Raw genomic sequence first — 27,747 nt, forward strand, 5'->3', positions numbered from 1 at the left:
TTTCTAGTCTAAGCATCCATGCTGATTGCTCCTGCCTTCAGCCAGACATCCTGCACACCGCATGGCATTTTTTTTTTTTTAAAGATTTAATTTTTCCTTTTTCTCCCAAAGCCCCCGGAAACATAGTTGTGTATTTTTAGTTGTGGGTCCTTCTAGTTGTGGCATGTGGGGTGCCACCTCGGCATGGCTTGATGAGCAGTGCCATGTCCGCGCCCAGGATTCGAACTGATGAAACCCTGGGCCGCCGAAGCAGAGCGCGTGAACTCAACCGCTCGGCCACGGGGCCAGCCCCTGCATGGCATTTTTAAAAAGCTAGTTGTCCAAACCAATTTCTTATGATGCAGTCAGTACCCCAACCATTATCTAGAATTCTTTCTTGATCTTTTATCCTGTCTCTACTTTTGAGGCATCCCTGAAGCCAAATTCACCTTTCTTGGTAGAATTTTCTGGCCCTATCTGTCCTAGGTCTTCCAAGAATTCCTCTAAATTTATCTATCCAGTGCACTCATTTTGCAGAACTGTGGAGACTAAATAATACTTTTACCTATTATAGTATTAAATAATAATCTGCTCTGTCACTTCCTGGAATGTGGATCGGAGGTGGAGCTTAAAGCCTGTGGCAGCATGCAATCTTGAACAATTTACTTTGTGCCAGTTAAGCCTGCACATGGTTCCTCCTGTTCTTGAGAAAATGAACGCTCCTTGAAGGATTGATCCAAATGTGAAAGCTGTTTTAATATCCATTCTGGGATGGCATTAGTTCTTAGAGAGTATTAGGTTTATCCTTCGTGAAAATGGGGAGCCCGACAGTCATCCATCCTAAAAATCCACTCCATGCATTAATTTTTCTTCAATTTAAATTTTTATTTCATTTCTTCAATATTTAGTCTATTTTTCTTTAGGTTTTCTGACAAGGAAATTAGTTGAGAAGAGCACACTAAAAACGGATCCTTCTAAAGCTGTGCCTTGGAGGAACAAAACTGATTTGATTAGATTTAAGGGAGGTTGACTCAGGACAAACATTTACAGACTTAATACTTTTCATGCAAAATAAAAATAGTTTTATTAAATAACCAGGGGAGGGCCATAATTTTAAAGTTGGATTTCTTCCTTTATCACTGATACATGAGCTTCTCATATTTCATCCTGAAATGAGATTGAGAGATGATTAGGAAGCTAGACCCTCCACGTGAAATCCCATGGGAGATCATAACCGTCCCTAGTCGCTACATTTGAAAAGGAAATTGTACAATAGGATCATTTTTTCAGCCTCTTTCCTAACAATCCCACAGAAATGTTCAGGAGTACCTTAACTGTTATCTAAAGAAAATCTGAGGACATTCTACTGAGGGGTTTTCCCTGAATAAACTTTCTCACAGTTTAGAATGGGCTTCTCAGGTGCTTGGATTTTAAGACTGTATATTTTTTGAAACCATAAGTTTTAATCTTGCAAATTGCTTCACAAAGAGTCCTAAAAAAACAGCATTCTCTTAAGAGTTTTCCAAAACGGTGACTGACTATGCTTACTATCCCCTGGGCTTAAAAATTCTGCAGAGGTAAAGAAACCGCAGCTTTAGATATAAGATGGACAACGTTTTCTCAGCTGTTAGAAACACAGGGAATACCTGAAGGTTTGAGCTGGCTGCCTAATTCATCTAGATTACATTTTTAAAACGTGGTATCTTGTCCCCTTGTACAGTCACGCATCACTTAACGATGGGGATACATTCTGAGAAGTGTGCCATTAGGCAACTGCATTGTTGTGCAAACGTCACAGAGTGTACTTACACAATAGATAGTATAGCCTACTACAAACCTAGGCTCTATGGTACTGATCTTATGGGACCACTGTCATATGTGCGGTCCATCATTGACCAAAACATGGTTATGCAGTGCATGACTGTACATCATCAATTATGTGTATTCATTAATGCTTTTGATGAAACATAAAATTATTTTGATTTCAATGTTTCTTTTATAAGAAATCTATTTACTATACATTAAACCAAAAGGATAAGTAAATAAGAACTTCAAAGGAAAGAATTTTAAAAATACCCTTTCAAATGGATTTGACTGATCACCAATCTTTAACCAGAAAACACTTGCCATCCCAAAGGCTTCCTTTAGAAATAAAAATAATTTAAGGTAAACTACACTTCCTCCATACCCAGAAACACAAGAGTTTAAATGGTCAAAGAAAACAGTTGTATACCTTTTTATCGCAATCTTTCTCACCCTGAATTTCATAAAATAAATCACACAACTTTAAACAGCATTAGTTTATTACCTATTGACTGTTACTTCAAACAATCTAGATATATACAAAAATCTGGAATGTTTTATAAATGCTGATTGACAAAAAATATTACATAGCTGCTAATGGGATTTTCTTTTAAGCACAGCAAATTAATACTTGAAAGTTTAGTTCTGTTTATGGCAATGTTTGTGTTTAAAGAATTTTTCAAGTATATACACATCTTCAAGTCCAAAGAAGTCAGAAAAATATTTACAAAATAAATATGTAGGGAATTTTAGAATTTCAGGATTCAGATGAACTGATGATTTCTTAATGAATCAGCATATAACTTTAGTTTGTGTAAACAATTCTGTACTACATAAACTACTCTGAACATATTTTTAATGGTTTAAAATTTTAGGATGGTCCATTTTAAACACTTACTAAAAATAAGACAGTTTTGGTCTTGATGGTTTGCTACATAATACTTATTAAAATCAAGTCAGTTATAGGTATGGGCCTTAACTACAAATTACTCAGTAATATAGAAACTAAAAACGTCTTCTCTATTTCCTCAAAAGATTTAAATTATTACTCTTTTATTCAAATCTTGAAACTTTATCATTGCCAAAACAAAAGATCTAATTAAGAGTTCTTTTTATTTAATTTTCCAGTATTTTGGAAGAAAACTTTGACTATTAAGTGAAGAACTTTTATGCTTTTAGGTTTTTATATCATATCATGTATCACATTACTCCTCTTGGTAAACTTTCTTACTCAACTTCGTGTTACAAGAACATTAAAAAAATTTTAATTAACTAGAGTAGAATAAAATACTAGTGCATATAACACCTGTTGCCCTAGTAATATTTCAATATAATATACAGACAATTAACTTAAGGTTAGACCACTGACAAATCAATTGTTCTTTGTGGCTTATTTCCTTTTCCAAAATTACAGTCTGGGTATCTGATTCAAGGTAAAGTAGTTGAAAACGTCATAATTATACCGATTTTATGTATTCCTTATTAAAAGCAGAATGTGACTCTAAAAAACTGACTGAAACCAAGAAAAAATGTGAATATCTTATGATACCAAAATTATTTTAAAATAAACTATGAATAAAGGGAACACCGAGCCTTGTCTTAAAGAAGCTGTTTGTCATTCTTTTTTTTTTAAGAGATTACAACACACATACAATAAATGAATTTTATCAAAATACAGCACATTTCTTCTACTATATCCATAAAAATCAATTCCTATGTAAATAGTACTGAAAATCAACTAAAATGAGATAAAATTTACAAAGAGTTGTTGTTAAAGGGTTTCAATCAAAATTATTAAAACTATACAGTACAATAACCAATTGATAACATCTCCAGAAGTGCAATATTTGAGTTCACATCTTTTTAAAAGTACTGCCTATTAACTCTGACTAGCAAGAAAGGAACAAGTCCAACTCTCTTTTGCAAAAACAATGTAGATTGCTGTTTCTGCTAGTCCTATAAAAGTCTTAATTAAAACAAGATTGAAGAACAAAGGATAACAGATTAAAAATTCCAAAATTATATTTCTTAGTAATTCAAAGTGAATTGCAATAACTGAATATTGCTCTAATGAAAGGCTCCAGACTAGCCTCGGCTAAGAACAGTTATTGGTCTTCTATGGCACTTTTTTCTGGTCCAAATAACCATGCATTGATTCTTACCCTTGCATGTTACTCAAATTTTATTTGATTACATAGACAGAACAAAAACAAAATTAATGGTTTGGATAAACAAAATTAATAAACCTCTATCAACATTTGTTACACTAACAAGGAACAAAGGCAGGTGGTGGCAACACGCTATTACACTGATACACTGAGAAACCCTTCGAAGACTCTGAAGTGTCAAGTTCACATTTAACGTTACCTGTAGGAACAGCCCTTTATTTGAACACCTTTACAGACTGGCAGGCCCGAAGGACCCATCCCTTTGCTCTACAACTCTCCACAGCAATTCTCTATCACTGTGCCAGTTTCACAAACTTGCTTTGGTTTCCTAGCTCCATGTGTACTGTTTCCTTTTACTTTACCAAGGCAATGTGAGGCCAAACAAAATCAAGAGGCTTTCCTAAATTTTCTTACATTTTGTGTTACAGCAACACCGTCTTAAAACTAGCCACTTTAATTTGCTGCTTAAGATAAAAATTATAAATTAAGATTAAAATGGAGTACTAATTATAAAAACAGATTGCAAGTACTACCATTTGCAACAAATCAAGGGATTTCCAGATCACAGAAAATGCAGGGACATGCATCTACTCCGTAGAGTTAAAAACTTCCTGTGACTAAAAAATTAAAAAAATTGAATCACCAGTGGCAAATGTATAGTCAATGGCTACGATAAGAACAAATCCTGTGGAGCTCATAAAACGCAATTATCGTCTTTTTATTTCTTTAAAAAGACATTACATTTTTTATTGCATTATTCTATTAATAAAAACATACTAACAGACAGCTGTTTCTTCATTCTTTGCTTCCAGATTTTTTATAGGAATTAACTGTTTTAATCTGGCCTTGGAAAGTGAACCCACCAGCACCACCTTCACCTACTCACTCTTCAACTCAATATGCACATAGCAAAAGCCAACACTTCAAAACTCTTGCCCACATTAAAAAAAAAAAAAAAGTAGTTTCAGCAGAAAAACATTAATACCAGTTGAATAAAAATAAGGGCATAAAAGCTATGAGATAGACAGCTCTGCCATCTGTCTCTGGGCTACAATCAAGGCTAACTAGAGCCTTGCACAGAGTTCAGTCATGTTTATGAAATCCAAAAATAAACCTACAATCTATACAAAAACAACATATGTTTGTTTTTGTAGCCTTGATTGCTATGTTTAGAAACCTAACAAGAAGCTTTATATGCTATGAATTCAACCGTCTCCCCTATATACTGTACAGTGGTTCTTTCCCTCTAACCACAAGTTCCATTATTTCATTAATGTACAAATGTGAACATAATTTTTTGAGTTCATCTTATATATAAAAATAGTCAAAATATTAATTTCCCCTGCAAGTCTCTTCCAATAAATCTTGCTCTGTCTTTCCCCCGCTATGTCCTCAGTTCTTATGAGGAAACCTCTCGGACAATGATGAGTTCTACTGTGTTCTGGAAAGTTTTTAGCAAGGACACTGCTTGTCCATGTTCAATATTGATAAAACTGTAGCCATTAGCCTAGAACAAAGAAGAAAAAGGCTTTTAAGAAAAACGTTTCATAGTAATTTATTTGCATTTAAAGTTCAGCCAGGTAGCACACATACCTGGCAGAAAATAAGAATCATTTTGGCAATTAAAACAACTTCTGGACTCCCAGGCCCTACTCCACATCTATGAAAATGAAATCTCTGAAGGTGGGACCCAGGAACCCGTATCTTGCCCACATTTTCAGATGATTCCTATGTAGCAACCTGTCATCAGGAATCACTTGTCTGAGACAAAGTGTCAGACATGGTGCCGTGAATATGCAATAACATGCAACTGAGGTCACCAAAGTTACAACGGTAGCAGAGGGCAAGGCCTGATCTTCTCTTTGCCTTAGAGCCATCAGATCAGCAAAACTACACTTCTCATAATTTAAGTTAAACATTTATTGAGGTCTTACTGTATACCAGACACACAATTCTAAGTATTTCACATGAATTAAATCCCTTAATTATTGTAACACACAGAGAAGATTCTTTTATCATCTCATCTTATAGAAGTTAACATTCCTGAACTAAACAAAAGGCTAAGACATATCAAACAATGTATTCAACAATACCAGTATGATTTTCCAAGGTACAAGGTGGACATTTTTTTTTTTTGAGGAAGATTAGCCCTGAGCTAACTGCTGCCAATCCTCCTCTTTTTTGCTGAGGAAGACTGGCCCTGAGCTAACATCCGTGCCCATCTTCTTCTACTTTATATGTGGCACGCCTGCCACAGCATGGCCTGCCAAGTGGTGCCATGTCTGCACCCAGGATCTGAACCGGCGAACCCAGGGCCGCTGAAGCGGAACGTGTGCACCCAACCTCTGCGCCACTGGGCCCGCCCCTAAGGTGGAAATATTTTAAACTATGAAAGCACTAGAGGGGGCTGGCCCCATGGCCAAGTGGTTAAAGTTCTGGACACTGTGCTTCAGCGGCCCGGAATCGCAAGTTTGGATCCTGGGTGCGGACCTACTGCACTCGTCAGTCATGCGGTAGAGGCATCCCACATACAATGTAGGGGAAGACTGGCAGAGATGTTAGCTCAGGGCTAAACTTCCTCCAGCAGAAAAAAGAGGAGGATTGGCAATGGATGTTAGCTCAAGGCAAATCTTCCTCACCAAAAAAAAAAAGCACCAGGAGTAGCCTATAAGAAATACTACTGTTTTCATTCACAAATATTTAAAGATAAATTTCATAAAATGTTTATTTTCAAATCCGGCATTTAATAATTCCTTGATGAGGAGGTAGATGCTATAAAATGAAAAATAAATCATAGAAAAGATGTATCTTAGTTACCTGAATAATTTTATCACCTGGTTGCAATAACTTTGATGCTGGTCCTTCAGGCTGTACCCTTGTTACAAATATACCCTTTAATAACAACAAAAAAGATAATTATTCAATGAAAAATAATATAAATAACGGAGTGCCACAGAGCAATCTTTCTTTCACAGTAGGCAAATATCTGAGTCGTGGCACAAGTCTTCTCCCTCTCTTCTCTGAGTAATATTCTGACAATCCTATGTGATTTTTGCCCCTGGTAATTCTGACTTTACTAGAGTGATTTCTGTTAAAGTGATGAAGTTACTTCTATAGATATGCAGAAAAGTAATAAAATTAAAAATCACTTCACAATATGATAAAAATTAAAAATTTTGGTTAATTTTTATTCTGCAAACAATTAATTTGAACTGATTACATTTCAAAACAAAAAGCTGAACAATACAGAGGGAAGTCAAAAAGTGATGCCTGTCTAGATTTATATAAATATCTGTCAGATTTTTACTTATGTATAAGAGGTATTAAATTAGTGAATAAAACTTTATGGGAATTTCAAGGATATATGAACAAAACTCACATCGTCATCAGGTCTGAATGGGTTTCCTCTTCCCCCAACACCTCCTGATATGCTAAATCCAAGTTCTGGATCCTTTTCAACTCTCACTCGAATCTGAGTTAACATGAAAATAAAATAAACTATTATTACTATCTTAGAAAAAGCTACAATGCAATAACACCCATATTTAAATACTGGTAAATTAAAGCTAAGTAAAAATAAATGTGTGAGGATTCATCTAAAATAAATATTTAGGCACATGAGGTGAAACTATGACAATATTATGTTAATGAGTTAGTGAGTTAAAGGCACAGCTGGGATTATAAGCATAGCTCCTAACTTAATCTACTGTTGTCTAATGAGGATAGGCAACCTAATTAATGTAGACCCTATTCTATTTTTTAGACGTCATGGATTTTAACGACATAGCGCATACACACAAAACATGTATTTTATCATCAGTTTCCATTTGTGAAATATTTAAATTACATAGTATCTCTCTCTATTGCATATTTCGTACAATATCTGAAAGATTCCTGGGCGGTTGTTGGATATTAACTCCTTATTTCCTGAATCTGTTTATATGCTTCAAAGGAGTCAGGACTGATGATGAATTGATAATATTTTTTATAACCAAGCTATCAGGAAAGATGCAAAAACTAAACTTTTGTTACAAAACACTCCCTTTGCCCAGAGAGCAATCCAAAATTAATAAAGCATCTGTTCTCCACCTAAGTTTCTCATAATATTATTTTACCAATAAACTATCAAAATGTATCAATATATGACTAGTGACTTTCTAAGTACTTTGTAAGATGTAATTCCCAAACTAGTTTGGAGACTTGTCAAGTTTCAAAAGCTGAATGTCAAATGACAATAGCAAACCGTAACATGCCATTCAAGTTTAACGGTCTACTATTTATGTTCTTGAAGAGGGTCTGATTATTGGAGTATCATCAACCAGTTTTGGAAAAACAACCACCTTAGGGAAAAAAACCATAAGCAAAAGACCACATCCTATGTAATCAGAACGGGGGATCACAGAGTCAAGTTAAACCACAAAGTTGAACACCTTATAAATTTAATATGAAACCAAACTTTTGAACAAAATGGTAAAAACTACATTAAAATTCTATATGGATTTTATTGCTAATAATTAAATAACCTATAAAATACATGAAAAGCTTAGTCTCACATTTCAAATATTCTTGATTATTCTTACCTCTTGCCTTGACAGTTCATGGCCTTGTCTAGGAGAACAATGGGGCTGTGTATATGGAGGCTGGTGGGCCACTTTCAGCATCAAGTAATCAATTAGTTGTTCTCTAGAGGGATGCCTTGCCACAGATGCCTGAGGAAGGGGGTGATGTATTTGACTATAATTTGCCTGAGGCCTGAGAGGCTGGCCCATCTGTCCATTACCCAAAGGCATCTAAGAAAAACACGAAGTGTCTTAAAATGACTAATAATAATGTCTTATTACAAAATTTGGATTTTCTTCTTGGAGCATTACAAAAGCACTAGAGTTTAACAGTCTAAATCACACAATATCACGCCACTTACACTATTTTTTCTAATTTTACACTTTTAAAAGAAAAAGAAGCTAGTAATGTCTTAATTCGAAACTTGCCTGAGTGCTTACTGATAGATTCATTCTTTGAAAGTTTCAAATGAAAGTAAGTCATATCTACATTTAAAATTATTTGTTTTTCTGTTCGATATAAATGTACCTATCTTTGTTACAGTAACCAAATGTTAAAAAGGTAACAGTATGCCAAAATTTTAAAACTTAACCCCATTAAAAGGGTATCTCCTTCCATACTATACTTAATCTCTCACACACACACACAAAAGATGCATTTGCTGATGTTTTTCTTAAAAACAAAAGTAACTAATTTTGTGGTAGAATTTTTTCCTAGTCTGAGTCTATTTTTCTACCTATATTCCTTCCTTTCCAGAATTAACAAGCCAAGTCAGCTATGTAATAGAAAATTGACTTGTTCCTCATGTGTGTCTGTCAGTTAGCCACTTTTAAACTCTCTAAATACTAATACAATTGAACATTAACCACAAAAAGTAAACCTTGACATTCCAAGGTTTGCTTACAGAGCTAAATCAAACACTTGAGATTTTGCTGTTGTTAAAGAATTAGCTTTCTTTCAATGCTTCTCATTTTTTAGAGACTGAATCTGAATTTTAGACTTAAAATCACTTTTGTGGAAATGTGGCTGATAGCTTATTCTGTTAGTGTGAGGAATCTATCTGAAAAATAATAGGTTACATTTGTATTATAAATATTTGCATATAGAGATTTTTGAATAGAAGAAGAAATATGTTTAAGTTATTCAATCATTTAAAACTTCACTGTTGATTATTAATAAAAAGGTGACTTCATTCACAAGGAAATTACAGAAAAACTGTGAGAGAAATATTTGAGCCCCATTTCCCTAAAATTATCCTAAAGTAGAAAAGTTTGGCACAAGACTATGGCAACAGTTTCAGAACTACATGCTCCTCTTATGTGAGCCTTGCTGAAGGATACAAAGAAGTTTGGCTTTGGTGAAGATTTTTACTTTAAAAAAATTCTCTTCTTCACTGTGTTATACTTGGGAACTTGGTTAATTCTGAAGTCTGGAAACATACATGATTTTCTGGTATTACTCTATGACAAATCTTACACTGGTGGGAGGGAAGGAGAAAGAGGTGCTATATTATTTCTATATCTTTTTTTAAAAATAGTTGTTCTTTACTACTTGATCACTGTAGATTTCAAGCAATTAGTCTGCTGAGGAGTATTTAAACAGTTGTGCTGTTGTTTTATTATTTATGCACAACCCCGTAGACAGCACTTGCTTTCCTCCATGTTTATATCATTTATTCCTATTCTCCTGGAGAGAACTCTCTAGACAATTACTTCGGACTCATTATTACGACTTCCTGATGTCTAGATACTTGGTTGTGCCTGACATTTTACATCAATGTTAAACACGCCCATGGAATATATTAAGCTATGATTAGCAGACGGCTCAGGAGAATAAAAAGCTGAAAATGAACTCAATAACCCAAACCACGAAATGGATATTAAAAAGAAACTAGGTAACAGAGCTCAATTCAAAGAAAAACAGAAAAAAAAAAAAAGGTAAAATAAATGGACACGTATGAGCTTATATGGGTGGGTTCCTACTATCAAGAACAATGTAAAAGTTTATATAATATATAATAACTAAGCTTCCTAATTATATCTGGTTATACTAGGGATGTAAGGGATTTAGTTAAGAGAAAGAAAACCTGAGGAGAATACTAAAGAAAAGAACTATCTGGCATTGGTGACAGAAAAGTAAACTCTCTAAAATGAGTGATGCTTTAGTGACAAAAATAGTAAGAGTACAACATTCTACCATATACAAAAGTCTTTCAAGGTGATTTATAATTACATTTAAAGTATTTTAAAATGCCTTTAGTAACAGTAAAACTTCCTCAAATGAAGAATCTTTAACGCCCCAAATAGGTATACTATTAGGAATGCCAAAAAGCCTTTGATTCAAATGATAAAATAAGTAGATGATACTATAAAAATCGCCCCCCTCCCCGCCCCAAAAAGCAAAATGATTCTCTAGTGGGGAAAAAACCATGGAATAATTTGAGAAATAGCAGAGCGAAATTCTATTTACTATTTCTCAATTATTAAAAAATAAATCCTTACTAATCAAGGGGGAAAAGTCCTCACGAAAGTATTTTCAGTGTTAAAGCACATATGATATTTCTAGTTCAAAAGCTGTAAAGCATAGGAAGCTCACAGACACTACTTCATTTATTTCCTGAGCACCTACTTTCATCAAGCTGTCTGGAGGAGCATCTTTGTGACTAAGTGTAGCTGATGAGTAGTTCTGCTGTCCTGAAAAGAATACATCATCTTGACAGGGATCTCCTGGACAGGATGTCTGGGGATGCTTCACATGAGGGGGAAATAAAAAGTAAACAAACAATGATCTTTAAGATGTAAAATCAAACTAATGATGACATCTGAGAGGAGATTAGGAAAAAATACTGCTAGATAATGGAAAGATGAAGAACCAAATTAAACATTATCATCACTATTAGTACCTTTATGACAGATGTTAACTAAACTTGTTGTGGTAATCATTTTGCAATATATATATCTCTCAAAGCATCATGATGTACACCTTGGATTAATACAGTCATGCAGCACTTAACAATGGCGATATGTTCTGAGAAATGCATCATTAGGCGATCTTGTCGTTATGTGATCATAGAGTGTACTTACACAGACCAAGATGGTTTAGCCTTTTACACACCTGGGATATATGGTACGAATCTTACAGGACCATTGTTGTATATGTGGTCTGTCGCTGACTGAAAAATTATGTGGCACGTGACTGTACAATGCTATACGTCAACTGTTTCTTAATAAAACTCGAAAAAAAAATATTAGTACCCTTAACAGTCTTCCAAAGTTACGTGGCAAAATGTTTGTTCTTGTAAGTGTGAAAAGTATATACGAATATATATACTGTTAAGCTATTTCTTTATAGTGCTTTTAGTTTTATTTACAGCAATATCTAGCTTTTAACATGTGAGCAATCAATTTAATTATTAATCCAAGTTAAGAGTCCCAAATTTTAAGAGCAACTAAAATATACTCCTGTTGAACACTACAGAAAGTTTCTTGGTAAAAAAATTAACTGCTGTTCTTTTACCAGCAAACTATAGGCCAGGATTTTCTTTTTAATGACAAGCAGTACCAAGAAACATAGTCTTATAAAACTTGCTTTAGCGTAATTCTGGCATACTAATATTAGCTCAATATTTTCAAAAGCACTGGTTTGGTGAAATGCTTTTAAAATTAACTAACTAGAGTTTATATTTTTATGCATCAAATAATATCCTTATATTATTGTTTATCCCACTGATAACTTTAGAGAAAAAACAGATTCAGTATCTCATTATCTCTGAATATTTCTTATAAATATGCTAGCAAGCAAGATGCCTACATTTTTCATTTTAATTTAGTTCTCGACACACCTAGCTATATTTTAGAAAAGTAAAGAGATTGTGATAAACAGCATTATTGTTACTTATGCAAACTACTTCATCATGTTGAAAAATAATCTGAAATCTCCTTCATTACAACATGCCACAGGATACATATAAACCTGAGGGTTTATAATTTAATTTTAGAAACTATATCTGCCACAGATCTATCATGTGTAGTTAGTTGCTAGTTCAAACTATGGCTTAGCATTTTTAGATGTGGTTTCTTCTAATTTTGTGTATTTATGCAATGAATACTTTATTTTCCTTCTCTGTTTTTTGAGATTTGCTTTCAGAAAGCATAATAATCAACTTAGCTCACAGCTTGGAGTTTAAACTCAAGCCTGAATGTACAGCCATGTTTATCTAGTCTTTAAAAGAATAAGTATATTATGAAGGAAAAAGTAAAATCCAACAGACTCAAAGGGTCTAAATTTAAGAATAACAAGCAAAAACTATTACTGTACAAGAATTTGGAAAGAACAATTTTTCCAGCTGATTATAAAGATTACCCAAGTTAATAAAAGCCCCTGGTCTTTACTCTGTGGCTTCAGTTGGAATGAGCACCAGAAATGCAGGCCTTAATAGTCATTACCCTTCTCCCTCACTGTTTCAAACTGAGAAGTTCCAGAACAACTGCTGCCACTATAACATAACATAGAAACCAAGTGGTAGCAGGTGACAGAGGGCAGAGTAAGATGGACAAGGTTCAGCCAGAGCAAAGTGAATCCAGGAGACTGCTCTTACCCTAGCACATGACAGAGCAAAGCCAGGAGGGAATTAAAAAGCTGGGGGGATGGGAAGAAGTCCAGGAAAAAAGCAAAGGACCCAGAAGTAGGCAGAGTCAATATGGAGAGAAAACTATGAGGAGGAGTGAAAATAAAGTTATAAGGGGAGAAAGGTCTTTTCAGAATGGAAGGAGAGGGGCAAAAGGAAATATTTATTTAGAGGCCATGCTACCACCCCAAGTTGTTATAGAGAGAAAAATCCTAAAACAGTCACACCAGAGTTGTTCTATTCTTTCTCCTCTGCCATTGTTATCCCCTATGCTTAAACTTTTATTACAAGAATAAACCTTTCTTTTTCACCACTAATGACTATGCTGAAATGTGGGTAATAAAGCATTTGGGTTTTGCCTTTTCCTTGGTACTTATTATAATTTCTCTAGCCTCACATTTAATCATGTTCACTGAATTATGATTAAAATTAGTTCCAGGTAGTGCTTTTTATCTGCCAACTCTCAATCACTAAAGTGAAAATCATTCTTCCCCACAACCCCTCTGTGGATTACATATGGCATAGCCTTAAAACCTTGAGTTAGGGACAGCAAGCTAATTTTATTAATAGAAAGCACTGCAAAGAATAATAATTTTTAAAAACCTCTCAGAGAGTAATTCCTATCGCTTATCCCTTTTTAAATAAACAAGAACTGACTACTCTTCAGTTGTTATCACAGAAACTTAAGAGAGAAAGATTAAATCAGCTTTGCAGGAAGTTTTAGAACTAAGCCATCGAAGAACTTGGAGTTAATCAAGATATCTAACCCACAGTAAAAATTTATTTTCTAGAGACATTTAAAATGTGGGGTTTTCTTTTCTTTTTCTATATACTAAAAGTACTGGTCTACTACAGGTACTCACTCGAAAAATGTGCCCACCAGAACCTCTTCCGTCTGCAATACTCAAGGCAAGACTGCCCTGGCTGCCATGCAGATCCCTAGAGCTGCCATAGTGAAAGCTGCTTACAGCAGTAAAATTGGAATTAAAGGACCTTGACAGCATGCTCTGAATAAAGAGGGGACAGATTTAACAGAGATTAGTGCAGCATGCAAAATTCACAAGACACGTTATATACATAGACATGTTTACAAGTAACCCCAATGCCACACAGAAATATCATACAACACTGAATTTTCAGTGCCACTGGAAGACACTGGCACTATTTACCATATTTTACATGACAACACACACAAACATTCAAATTACATGTAAATCCAACCATTCACATGTTTAAACACCAAAGAAGAGAAGAAAGTACACACATATAGCTGCTTTTATAATGCTATTATTTCCTTTACCCCTAATATATCTTATTAGAAGTTTGTCAGAACAACTTCTGTTCGGTACATATATAGTTATACATGGAACACAAACTAATTTCTCTCTAAAGATATATTTTACCAACAACCAGTTACTTCTAGGTCGAAATGGACTCCTAGAGAGTCTGCTTCATTTTACAGAAATTGTCTTGCTATTAGAGAGTTTAAACATACATAAAACACAAAACATATCTGCAGAAAATATTTGGCTTTTGGCCATTGCCAATTTTAACAAAAAATTATCTTCCACATTCAGAAAAATGTCTTACATTAGAGAAAAGTTTGACACATATGCAGAGTTTTAGGATGTAAGATTTAAAAGGCTCTCATTGCTTTATAATTGTCAGAAAATAAATAGAAAATATAAGTGTAAAAATTTTTCCCATTCAAATAAATATTAAAGATTATTATATTTTAGGAGTTAATAGTGGCTTCTACTGCTTAAACTTGAAGAACCACTGACGGAATCTTTCCACAGATTGAGTTTACACAAACGCCTAATCACTAATCCCAGAGCTGCCTGGAAAATGCACCTCAATAAATGCACTGCCTGATTCTCCTTGTTTCTGCCTGTTCATGCCCAGAGTGGTTAAATGCTGTTCTTTCATGTGGATCCTTTTAGCCATGTCCCTGAATACTGAGAGTCTGATAAACTGGGAGAAACCACATGTTGAGCATGGCTTGCTATTAACAAATACAGAAATGCCATAACAAGCATTTCTATATTACTCTTAGGGAATATATACCTTCTCCAGATTAGGAAGTTGATTTGTAATACCAAGAAACAGTAATATGACATTCCACAACGAAAAGAGTCTATAAAATTACAACGTATACTCTTAGTTATTTTGTGGATTCTCAAGTAATGATTAAACAAAAAGCTAAACTTAATAGGACAGGTCTGTCTTTTCCCAAACCATTTCACTAACAATAAGGATGTGGCACAGGCAATACAGACATAAACATTTGATTGGAATGTAAAAATAAAGAGATTATACACACACACATCACATATATCTATGTGTGTATATATATATATATAAACACATAAACAACACCACACTCATGTTATACAGTTTTAACATATTGTCAACTTGAGCGGCCTGACTGACCTGACCCTTTTCAATGATATGTAGATTTTGGAAGAAAGCTTTTTCTGTCATCTTTGAACATATATGGGGTTTTTGCAAATACATCAGTGACTCAGAAGGCTGAAGCTCAGAACAGGTCTGGTTTTGAATTCAGGCTTGTGCATAGAAATCCACATAAAACCGCTGCTGTCACAATACATCAACACATTGTGCAGAGCTCAATTAGGTGCCGGGCATATGTCCTGTGCACTGTTGTTCATTACATGCTAATAGTTACAGAATAGCAAGTGAACATGGAAATTATCATGTTGCGTTAATCATATTCTGGTCCAGCGTGTCTCACCTGAGTTTTTAATATAACAAGGAATATTAGCAAAAATTCAACTTTGAAATAAGAATTTTTATGCCTTTTCAGTGTTCTTGATCAGTTTAAACAGGTCTTGAGATTTTTGAGGTGAGATCTTTTTTACATATTTGGGTTCCAGGTACAGTTTGTTGGACTGGCAGGAGGGATTACTGCTGTAAGGTTTAAAAACCTTACAAGTAAGTGTCAGTAACTTATCTATTTCTGTATTATTACTAAAGTCCCAGCTGGACAAAGAGCAACCTTTGACTTTGGGACGTAGCTCTAGAGGTGGGGCAGACATTGTGAAATCCTCTGGGGAAATTTTTCACATGTCCACCATGCCACCAGAACTACGTTTGGGGGAGAGAGGTGGACTTGCAAAGGAGGGAATAGAGATCTTCCATCACCTTCCACCCATTTCCAACCAATGCTTTCAAGTTTGGAGTCTAAATCATGTTGCCCTGTGTCCTCACAAGACTTTTCTTAATTTCACTGAACTAATTCTCACCTCTAAATCACCAGTGGGCCCAACTGGGAAACTACTCTCACGTACTCTGCAAGCAACAGATTTCTAAATATAAAAAGCAGAGAGGCACAGTGAAAAATGAGGTGGCTGTTACTTACTAAAGTCCAGGCACATCTCTGTCAGACAGGAAGGTAATGGGAGAATAGCAATCTGAGACGTCAACTAATATAATGATAACCAAACTCATCTCTTCCTCCAAATTTGCTATTCCTCCTCTATGTCTAGTAACAGTTAATGGCATTCTCAACAACCAGTTATTCAAGGCACCAATCTCTGTAAGAGTTTACATCTGATTGGAATATTCCTGTAATCAGTCATTGAGGAAAAGGGATTAAGCTCGAGATAACTGCCTCTTGAATTCGTTCCTTTGTCTCCATCCCACTGATACTTTTTCTCACTTCATTTATTTTCTGGCCCACTAGACAGTCTCATAATTCAACTAACTAGAGCCTCTTCTTCCTCAAATCCAGTTCCACACTATAACCAGAAGTTTAATTATAAAACAGCTACGTTACTACTCTAAGAAATTTCCAAATTTCTTAGAAAAAGCACACAAGTTCAAAGAACCTCAATAGTACGTACAAAGTTACAGCTGAAACAAAATGGACAGATGAGAACGAAGTTGCCTAACGCCTACAGATGCTCAGCTATTTAAAGTTGAGGGGACAGCACTCAAAGAGCTAACAATTACAGGCAGAGGGTCAATGCGAATTGGTAGAAGGTACTCATCATATTTTAGGCATTTATTTCTGAAAAATTTGACTTGAGGAATTTTTTAAAATAATGACTAACTGAAGTTATATACGTTTGGCTGTTTTTAAAAACATATATTTAACAAACAGAGGTAAGGTAATTCTTGGGTAAAATCCACTGCGAGATATGAAGCCAAATCTTAAAGAAAGAATATATCTTATACACTTGGGCGACAGAACTGTGGCACTAACACATCAGTTTTGCACAATTTTAAAACAACTTTTAACTCCTTTCAAAAACTGGACATATACAAATAAAGTTAGAAACTGAACATGAGCATAAGTTATTTTACCAAATGATTTCCAGACTATATTAGAGCCATAGACACCTGAGTTCAAACAGGTCAGAAATGCAGTTCAGAAAAGTCAAGAGTAAATGCCATGCCAGAAGCCATCTGTGTCAGTGACAGTGTTAGTTATATAACATGGACTTGGGGGAAAACCTTAGATAAAATGTTCACATTTACAATACATTTCTTGTTATTCTGTTAACTATAAACTGCTATTTCCATACACATATTTATATAATTAAAAATTATTAATAGATGAGAATGGGAGGTCAGAAAATGCTAAATGGAGGTACACATGTATATACATGTATAATTTATAGCATGTGTGGCACAAGCTACAAGAGATACAAACATAGATACACAAAATGAATGTAATCCCATTGGAAAACATTGGGGAGGAAGAGGAGAGAAAGAAGCTTATGCTACCATTTCAACTGTTTTGAGTCTGGCTAAATCTAAACTTGGAACTCTAATCTCAGCACCAAGTAAAAACGACAATATAAGTATATATTCAATAATTCAGAGTATCTTGTTTCCCGTTGTTTAAAAAACAAAGAATGCCAAATATGTTTAAGAAAAATGAGTAAATTCATGAAGAGAAGAATGAAAAATTCATGTTTAATTACCTTTTCTAACTTTTTGGCTTCAATGTGTCGTAGTACTTGTTCTCGCCAATCATGAGGAACTTTACTTTTTCCTGGAGGATCTAATAAAGAATGCTCAGAACCAACCCTCGCATTTGGTCTTTTTGAAGGACTAGTTCGTGAATAATTGAAATCACTGACTGACATAGTTCTCTCTGGTATTTCACTAACAGAGGGTCGAGCACTCTGAGGCCTTGATGCGTTTGGACCATCAATGCTGTATGTTCGTGCAGAAAGAGGTCTCTGTGATCCCGACATCATTGGAGGAGTTCTTCCCACTGAATGTAACTCTCTGTAGGATAAATAATCTCCTTCAGGAATTTGGGTCCGCCTCGTGGGACCTGGCTCACCAAGATTTACAGAGGCTGTAGAGGACACACTACTTTGTCGCTGAATTGTAGTTCGAGTTGCTCCCGGAATGAGTCGGTCATTTGGTGAGATGGCCCACATTTCCCCATGTCTTCCTGGCCCAAGTCTCTGATGTAAATGGTATCCAGTATTAGCTCGAACGTTGTTATGGTTAGAAAAATTCATATTGGCAGAATGTTTAGCATAACTGTGATTTTCTGTGCTCTCTGATCTAGGAAGGCGCTGAGGAGGAAAACTGACATGATCCATTTGGGGATTTTGTTTGGAGTGCCACAAAGTGTCCTTGACTGCAGCACTGCTACTGTACTGGATATTATATTGTGGAGGACCATATATTTGAGGTGCAGACTGTGGGCCACTTGTTGTGTGGCCTCTTATTACATTTGGCTCTTCAGGATTATGATTTGAATCAAACTTGAAAATCGCCTTTGTACCTGATATTAAATCAGAAGATGATGAAGAACCTGTAAATACCTGTAATGGTTGATCATACAAAAGCGTAGCTGACTTGCTCCTGACTATATTTTTTCCATCAATAGTAGACGTTACTTTAACTGTTGCACTTGGTTGCTGAGGTCCATTATCACTAAGAATGTCATAGATTTTGAGTCCTCCAGTCTCCATATTAGTTATACTATGAGATTTCACAACAGATCCAATTGGCCCACTTCTCTGAGGGGAGAGATCTTCGGTGCTTTTGGAAATACCTATGTCAATAGAAGAATCAGTGTCATGTGGTTCAGGCCTCCTAGGGGTCTGTGGAGGTTCCTCAGAATGTCCATTTACCTTATTTATGCATTCCAGATTAGGAAACTTGTTTCCATGTTCCAAGTGCTCAGCTTCTCCTTTAGCGTTAATACTTAAAAAGCCCGTTCCAAACACTATATCCTGTGTCTTTGATCTTTCCACTATCTCTGGTTGAAATGTATCATTAGTCACAAGTTTATTAAGATTCATATTGATATGGTCTAATTTGTGAGATTCACCAGATGTGGCTGCTGGGTCAACACCTTTCTCAATAAGAACTAATCGCTCTTCAATATTCAAATCATATTCAGGTAAGTTAAAATCTTTTTTATCACGAACCTTGAATTTTTCCTCCGTTGAATGGTTTAAAATATCTCCATTTTGTAAAAGGCTGTTAAAATTTTCATCTTCTTGCCTAAAACAAAGATAATTTTATCACTAACATCACAAAACCCAGTTTTCTTAGTAATGGGGAACATTAATAACTAATGTGTAGGTACACAAAGTCAAAAGAGTTAATGGGAGTCAGAGATGAAAGGAATTTATTATCAAGCAGGTAATTTAAAAATATTATTGTAATAGTGAAATAATATAGATTTATAGTAAATGGAGACAAGTAAAACATATTAATTCATAATCAAGATTAATTTTCATTATCATAAATCACTTTGTCACAATATACTTTAATAGAGCTAAACAGTGAAGAAAAATGGACTTATTATGTATCCTCTTGTACTGCTGCATCTTTTCACAAATGTGCTAAAACATGAAATGCTTGAAAGATAGATATTTGGAGCAAAAGCCAGTAACCTGAATAGTTAAGAGCACGGAACATTTTTCCAAATAATTCTGAAACCTTACATTATTAACCATAGTTAATCACATTAACTAAAGAGTTATTATTAGATTCAAATATATACATAAGGAAATTGTACAAAGAACTAAACAATCACTCAAAGATCTATAAAATATGAAGAAAGATCAAAAAAACTAATCACTCTTCTAAGTGACTACATTGTATTTGGCAAATATTTACAGATATGCTATTTCAAAATTATAGAAAATATTTTATTTCTACTTGGTGATATGAAAATGTTCGTATCCTCTTGTATAAATATTTAAGTTATGTTTCAACAAATATTCCTTAATACTGATCTTCCTACTAGGTAAACAGATAATATTCATTATTAGAAATGCAACACAAAAAAGTGTGGCTATATCCATTTTTGAGCCTTTATTTCCTTATATAAAAAACATGATTTAGAAAATACTAAACTACTGCCCAACAATATCAGTAAAATTTCATTATTCAACAAATTAATCATTATCTTAACATCTCAGAGGTTATAAAAATTCATATTTTACCATACTGGGTCTTAGCCTCAAATTCAGAGAACAGATATAAATGATTAATCATAATTACAACTACATAATAGCTAAACTCATTTTGAGGCATAAAATTCATCTTCCTCTTACAACAATACAAATCAATACATGCAAAAATTTGACTTAAATATGCCTGGAATTTAAGAACAACTTAACTCTAAAAAATAGTTAACAACGTCCATACAGTAAGTTTTGGGTTCAGTAGCAACCCATACCTTTCTATCAAGCACTCTAGCTGATAGATTACCAGGAAGGTAAGATGGCATAGTCTTTCTTTGAGAACGAAACTTCTTGAGGGCCCAAATAATAAATGTGTTTTAAACTTCAGCAAAATTCCAGGCTGTACGAATTAAGTCTTGTTTCAGAGAGTTTGACCTACTAATTTAAATCTAAGCCAAAGATACAGACTAATTAAAAGTATTTGAATGAACCTTTTAATGGCATCCCCTAAAAATGATTTTGCATTTCTATCTCTAAAAATACCCCCTTCAACTTGAATTGCTCCAAATAGGCAGTTTATGTTGTAAAACCTAGAAATACTGTAAAACTGGTACAATCTTTTAATGAAAAGAATTAGAATACATTTTAAATAGTTTCTTCTCTATTTAAGAAACTAATTTAAAATGACAATGCATAAAAACTAATTAGTAATAAAATGGAGAAGAAACCACATACTGCCTGAACCACTTCTCTAATATTAATTTGTGAAATCCTTTATGTTTTAGTCATATATCTTTGCCTTGCTATCTCTACTTATTGTACACACAAATTATTTTGTTAAGATGTTCACAAACCTGATTTTGGAATTAATACCAATATGAGTTTGTTTCACTGGAGAGCAGAGTGAGGTATCTTGACTACTATCAGTATTAAGAGAAACTGAATCAGACATCCGAGATGGAGAAGAACAGTTGCTGTTATTCTGATTGCTATTATGTGTAACTTCATCTGATAAAGAATCTGTATCCTTTGTATCATCTGAAACAAAAAAACTTAAGCCGTTGATCAAGTCACCAACAATTTGTGTGAAATACTTTCCAGTGAGGACAAATGACATTTATATTGTCCTGTTCAATATATAAGGTAAAGAATTATATGGATAAGATAACCAGGGGCACCTCTGAAAATTCAGTCCCAATACACAGAAAATTAATTTACAAATAGTGACACCTTTTGTTTTTTAAAAATATAATCAATGTAGGGCTACTCAGAATTTGATTCAGTTTTAAATACTGACAAAATGATATTACACAATGTTTTCCAGGCCATCAATTAGTTTTAGTGAATATGCTTTTCCACTCATTTATAATTTTAAAAAGTCATAATAATAAAAAATACATAATGCAGTTCACAGCTTTGGTAAACTTATCTGGAGGAAGTATTTCATACACATATGGAATTGTTTTCATCTACTCTGACAATAACAATGAGCAGCATAGTCAATCAAAAAACAAACATCAAACAAATCAAGGAATTTTCACAAGCCCTCCACATTTTAAAATCATTTCAAAGAATTATATAAGAATAGTGAACTCTCCAGATGTGAGATGGTTTTGTATGTAACAATTATATAAACAGAAATAGACAATATTCATATTCTATTACAGCAGGTAGTATAAAAATTAGTATTTTTTAAAAATAGTAATAAAGGGGCTGGCCCCGTGGCCGAGTGGTTAAGTTCACGTGCTCCGCTGCAGGCGGCCCAGTGTTTCGTTGGTTCGAATCCTGGGCACGGACATGGCACTGCTCAGTAAACCACGCTGAGGCAGCATCCCACATGCCACAACTAGAAGGACCCACAATGAAGAATATACAACTATGTACCAGGGGGCTTTGGAGTGAATAAAGGAAAAAATAAAAAATCTTAAAAAAAAAAATACACAACTCCTTTAAAAAAAAATAGTAATAAAAACATAACATACTATCTTTACAACCCTAAAGGTTTTTTTAACTAAATCAATCCTAGCCAAATCATAGAAATAGTATATACAGACATAGTCATAGGAGATTATATGAATTAAGGATATATTTGTTGTTCCAAATATCTCAGTTCAAGTAGTCTGGATTGTGTTTACAGTTGAAAACAGTAGCACATGGGCTCTTCAACTTTAAGGTATTTGAGTCTTCAATTCTAAATTTTTTTAAAAAAATTTTTCCTTCTTCACCCCAAATCCCTCCAGTACTTTGTTGTATATTTTAGTTGTGGGTCCTTCTAGTTGTGGCCTCAGCATGGCTTGATGAGCAGCGCTAAGTCTGCGCCTAGGATGTGAACTGGCGAAACCCTGGGCTGCCGAAGCAGAGCGTGTGAACTTAACTACTTGGCTCCAGGGCCAGCCCTTGGATTCTGAATTTTTAAGATACTGTTAAAACCATATGGCACTTAAGTTCTTTCCTAGATATATTCCTCTTCTTCCACCTCCTTATCAGGGGGCAATTTTGACAATTAGATAATAACATGTAAAATATTTAGCATAGTAAGTAGCAATCAGTAAATACTCAGCAAATATCACTACCACTATTATTATGAAAACCAAGCTATCCAAGGGCCACCTTGATACTAAGTTTCATTAATGCCATAAGGGCAAAGGCTGGATAAATATTTGGTGGAGATAATGCAGAGAAGTTCAGGCACTGGTGGGGAGGAGTGAGGGAAGGATAAAAAGTAAGGATAGATATCCTGCAAGTTCCTTTTCATTTCTAAGAGTCTGAGGTTCTACGCTATATGAAAAAATGGCTTGGGGGGGAGGGTTTAAAAAAATGTTTTGGGATAGATAAATAACAACAAGCATCTAATATACATTAGGAACTGTGCTAGATCTGAGTACACTGAATAATCTAGTACATTTGATATTCACAAAATCCTTCATCAGCCTCACCGTATGTCAAGTTAAATATGTACACACGGATAAAATGAAGTAGCTCAAGGATCACACAGCAAATAAGTGGTAGAAATGGAATCATAATCTAGGTTTGTCTACCTATAAAGTCCATGCCCTTATAAGTAAACTTGCATGAGGCAAAAGATCTATCAAGATTTTTCTTTAAAAACAAGACAGGTAATGATTAGACCTTTTAGAAAGACATGTTTTAAAAACTGTTTCTAAAAAAGTGTTTTCAATAACATAATGACATTTAATTAAAATTTACTCCAAAAAACATCTATAAATTTTATTCAGCCCATTTCTATTCTTAGTGCTTTCCTTTAATGTCTAACCTTTTTTGTTACTACTAAGTGCTACCACTTTTGGCTGGTTAATAGAGGTTTCAATTAATGGTGGTCGCATCTCTGCCATTTTCATCTCTTCATCAGAAGAAAGTTCTTCAGATTCCTAATTTAAAGAAAAAAAGAGAGAAAATATTTATAAAAATAAATTTTGGTTTCTTTAAATGAATAAATACTAAGTCATAAGAACTTCAAAGAGAAAAGAATATTTAGAATATGCATGAAACCTTTTTATTATAATAGTGACTAAAACTAGTATATGATTAATTTTAAATTTTTTAAGATATGGCAATTATTAATATGCCAAGTACTTCTGGGATAATTTTCTGTGACAGGCTTTAATTCAAGTGTATTCATCATTCCTATACTCTGGGTACTATGTCAAGCACCAGAGAAACAAAAATGAATAAAACACAATCCCTGCCATAAAAAACTCAGTTTAGTGAGGGTACTCCAACAAAAAGTCTCATCCTAATCCTCAAATTGATCCCCTCAAGGATCACTGGATTCCAAGGAATCCGGACTGAAGTGTTCTTCCACTAAAATAAATTAATGGCAATTTTTGCCCAATTTGAAGACAGAATTTTTTATTACTCTCTATGGATTTTTCTCTAGTATTTGGCAATCATCCCAGGTTATCTATCATTGAGTGTTATTAGATAGGCAAAAAAAATGACCTGTTAGTCAACAAATATCAACAGAAAAATTTTAACACTATATATACTATATATAAAATCAGATCTGGTGCAGGTTCAATTATTCCCAGTTAAGATGATGAAAATAAATAAAAGGTCTTAAAAAGGTGTCCTGTTAAAAGTACTAAGACTTTTAGGTACTCATAATCGCCATAATAAAGATATGAACAGGAGTCAGTAAACTTTTTCAGTAAAAAGGCCAGAGAGTAAATATTTTATGCTTTGCAGGCCATACTGTCTCTGTTTCACTTATTCCATTCTGCCATTGTGGCACAAAAGTAGTCACAGACAATACGTAAAATGACTGTGGCTATGTGCCAGTAAAACTGAATTTCATCTAATTTTTCACATCATGAAATCTTCTTTTGATTCAACCATTTAATAATGTAAAAACTGCGCTTGCTTGCAAGCCATACAAAAACAGGCAGTGGGCTGGATTTGAGCCGTAGGCCACCATTTGCCAAGCCTGTTCAAGACGGTACTATAATGGAAAGTCAGACTACTGATTAGCAGAACAGGAAAAGAACATATATTTGGTTTAGTCTTAAAGGATGAGTTAAGAGGGGAATGACATTCTGAGTAGAGGAAAGCATGGAAATAAGAAAAGGCATAGCAAGTCAGCTCCATGCAGCTGGAGCTCAGGTTAAGTGGCAGGACAAAAAGGAGACTGGACTGCATGGTGAAAGGTTATGCTCTAACTACAGACTCAGTTAAGGATGTGTTGGTCATTATTGGAAGCTGCCAAGCCAGGAACTCACAAGATCAGATTATCTTTTAAAATAGTAACTCTGGTATTAAGAATGTATGGGAAGAGGGGGACAGCCCTGATGGCCTAGTGGTTAAGTTCGGCATGCTCCTCTTCAGCAGCCTAGGTTTGGTTCCTGGGTGTGGACCTACACTGCTCTGTTGGCAGCCATGTTGTGCTGGTGGCCGACATACTAAAAAATAGAGTAAGACTGGCACAGATGTTTGCTCAGGACAAATCTTCCTCAGCAAAAAACAAAAATAAGAATGTATGGGAAGAGAAAGAGATTGGTGGAAAGGAATCTAGCTAGCATAGAAGTCCTGAAGGAAAAAAGACCACCTCTGTCCTTGGGCAATGGCAGTGATGGTAGGTAAAGAGAAAAAGAATCTGACAGAAATTTTGGAATTAACAGGATTTAATGACAGAATGAATATGAACAATGAAAGAACAAGACAAGAAGAGGCAAATGGTCTGTTCTAATCTTTGATATCCGCAGCATTTAAATTGATGACCAGTCTTTCTCCTTCAGGAAATTACAGATCTTCTGAGACTAACGACAGGATTATGTCCTGATAAACCTATCGTAAGTTGAAAACATCATTTAATCAAAAACGCATGTAATACACCCAACCTATGGAACATCATAGCTTAGCTGAGCCTTCCTTAAATGTGCTCAGAACACTTACATTAGTCCACAGTTAGCCAAATCATCTAACAGAAAGCCTATTTTATAATAAAGTGTTGAGTATCTCATGTAATTTATTGAATACTGCACTGAAAGTGAAAAACAATAGTTGTAGGGGAAGAGAAAGGTTGTCAGTGTATCGGTTGTTTACACTCATGATCTGTGGCTGACTGGAAGCTGTGATTCACTGCCATTGCCCAGCATCATGAGAGAGTATCATCCTGCATATTGCTAGCTTGGGAAAAGATCAAAATTCAGAATTCAAAGTATGGTATCTACTGAATGCCTACTGCTTTCACACCACAGTGAAGTAAACAAATCAGAAAAATCTTAAGTCGCACCATTGTAAATTGGAGACCATCTGCATATTACCACAGGCTTCTGCGAACTGCAGTCTCCTAAATCTCCTCCCACCTTTCTGTCCCCTTCGCTTGCAGGAATTAACCTTCCTGCAGTTAGCTCATATGTCTTCCTTTCTTACCCTTCCCCCTAGATATTGCGTTTTCTTCAATGATTATGTTTACTGTAGACAATTCTCCAATTTATAACCTAGCTTTGATTTCTCTTCTGAGCGGAACCACATGTCCAGCTCCTTATTGAATTAACTACCTGATGGCCCTGTCAAATGTTCAAATTCCACATATCCAAAAATGAACTTGACCTTGTGAGTCTGTTTGTTCTCTAACATCCCTACTTCTGTTCATTGCATCATCACACTATTCAGGCATGGTTTTGTGGCTTTTCCTCTTCTCCATTCCTCATAGTCAGGGATATTTATACACAACATCTATAATATTCTTGTATAATTTCTAGTCTGCATTTTCTACTATCATTATTCAAAAGCCCTCAAACTTGGGAGAATTCAGTAGCTACTGCCAGATGACTCTCATACACAGCTCTGTCACAAGTAATGCCCTGCTAAAAAGCCTTCAGTGGTTCCCCAAAGATTACAGAACATCCTTGGTTCTTTGTAGCCAGAAAATATCTCTTTTCTAAATTTCTGTAGCACTTAGTACTTTCATTAGTACTTTTCTTACACACTTAGCACAGTCTAACCTTGATTACATTCTATATATTCATTTATCCATTCTGCCTCAACTCCAAACAGTGCCTCAACTCCAAACAGTGCCTCACACATAGAAATTATACTAAATGAGACATAAGTTCACTGGGACAAACCTAAAAACCTTTCACAACTATGTTATATCACATTCAATGTATATAACAGTCTATTGAATGATGTGATCCATTTAGTACATTCAAAAACCATGAGATTTTTCCTGCAGAAAATACTAGCTCACAGGATAACTTTGAAGATAAATGACGTACTTTGAAGGCATTTGAATTTTCAGCAATAAAGATGCTATTATAAATCCACAATATCACTATTTCTATACACCAGTGCTCTCCAGTGAAACCTTCTGTCATGATGGAAACCATCAGTGGTTCAACATGGTAGCCACTAACTAGACAGATGAGGTACTGAACATGTGAAATGTGGCTAGTATAACAAAGAAGCTCAGTGTTTTATTTAAATTTAAATAGCTACTTGTAGCTAATGGGTAGCATAGTGGATAATGCAGCTGTAAATGAAAAACACTTCAGAATTTCATTTTTAAAGGTTAAAGCTTCACCATTTTACATTACCTCCAGCAGTATACGAGGGGAATGTAAAATGGTGCAACTGCATTTGGAAAAAGTGTTTGGCAGTTTCTCAAATAGTTAAATATAGAGTTACCATATGATCCAGCAATTCTACTCCTGGGTAGATACCCAAGAGAAACTAAACA

The 27,747-nt window shown here is 34.7% G+C and overlaps 1 protein-coding gene across 11 annotated transcripts in view; it reads right to left on the reverse strand.

Annotated features, from left to right (window-relative positions):
- Positions 1-1,064: 1,064 nt before the first annotated feature.
- ERBIN (erbb2 interacting protein) overlaps positions 1,065-27,747 on the reverse strand; it is a 136,701-nt gene continuing 110,018 nt past the window's right edge. For 2 of the 11 annotated variants that reach the window (XM_046672210.1, XM_046672211.1), the window contains 9 exons: positions 23,824-23,938; positions 21,404-21,587; positions 18,090-19,638; positions 14,001-14,144; positions 11,139-11,258; positions 8,531-8,740; positions 7,330-7,422; positions 6,768-6,842; positions 1,067-5,457 (listed from right to left, as the gene is read on the reverse strand). In XM_046672210.1, the coding sequence (XP_046528166.1) occupies positions 5,350-5,457; positions 6,768-6,842; positions 7,330-7,422; positions 8,531-8,740; positions 11,139-11,258; positions 14,001-14,144; positions 18,090-19,638; positions 21,404-21,587; positions 23,824-23,938 (2,598 nt within the window). In that variant the 3' untranslated portion in view covers positions 1,067-5,349. Of the gene's footprint in view, positions 5,458-6,767; positions 6,843-7,329; positions 7,423-8,530; positions 8,741-11,138; positions 11,259-14,000; positions 14,145-18,089; positions 19,639-21,403; positions 21,588-23,823; positions 23,939-27,747 lie in introns of all 11 variants that reach the window. The other 9 variants (XM_046672212.1, XM_046672213.1, XM_046672221.1 and 6 more) reach the window with 9 other exon arrangements.

This window comes from Equus quagga, chromosome 9, assembly GCF_021613505.1.
Source record: "Equus quagga isolate Etosha38 chromosome 9, UCLA_HA_Equagga_1.0, whole genome shotgun sequence".
Lineage (NCBI taxonomy): Eukaryota > Metazoa > Chordata > Mammalia > Perissodactyla > Equidae > Equus > Equus quagga.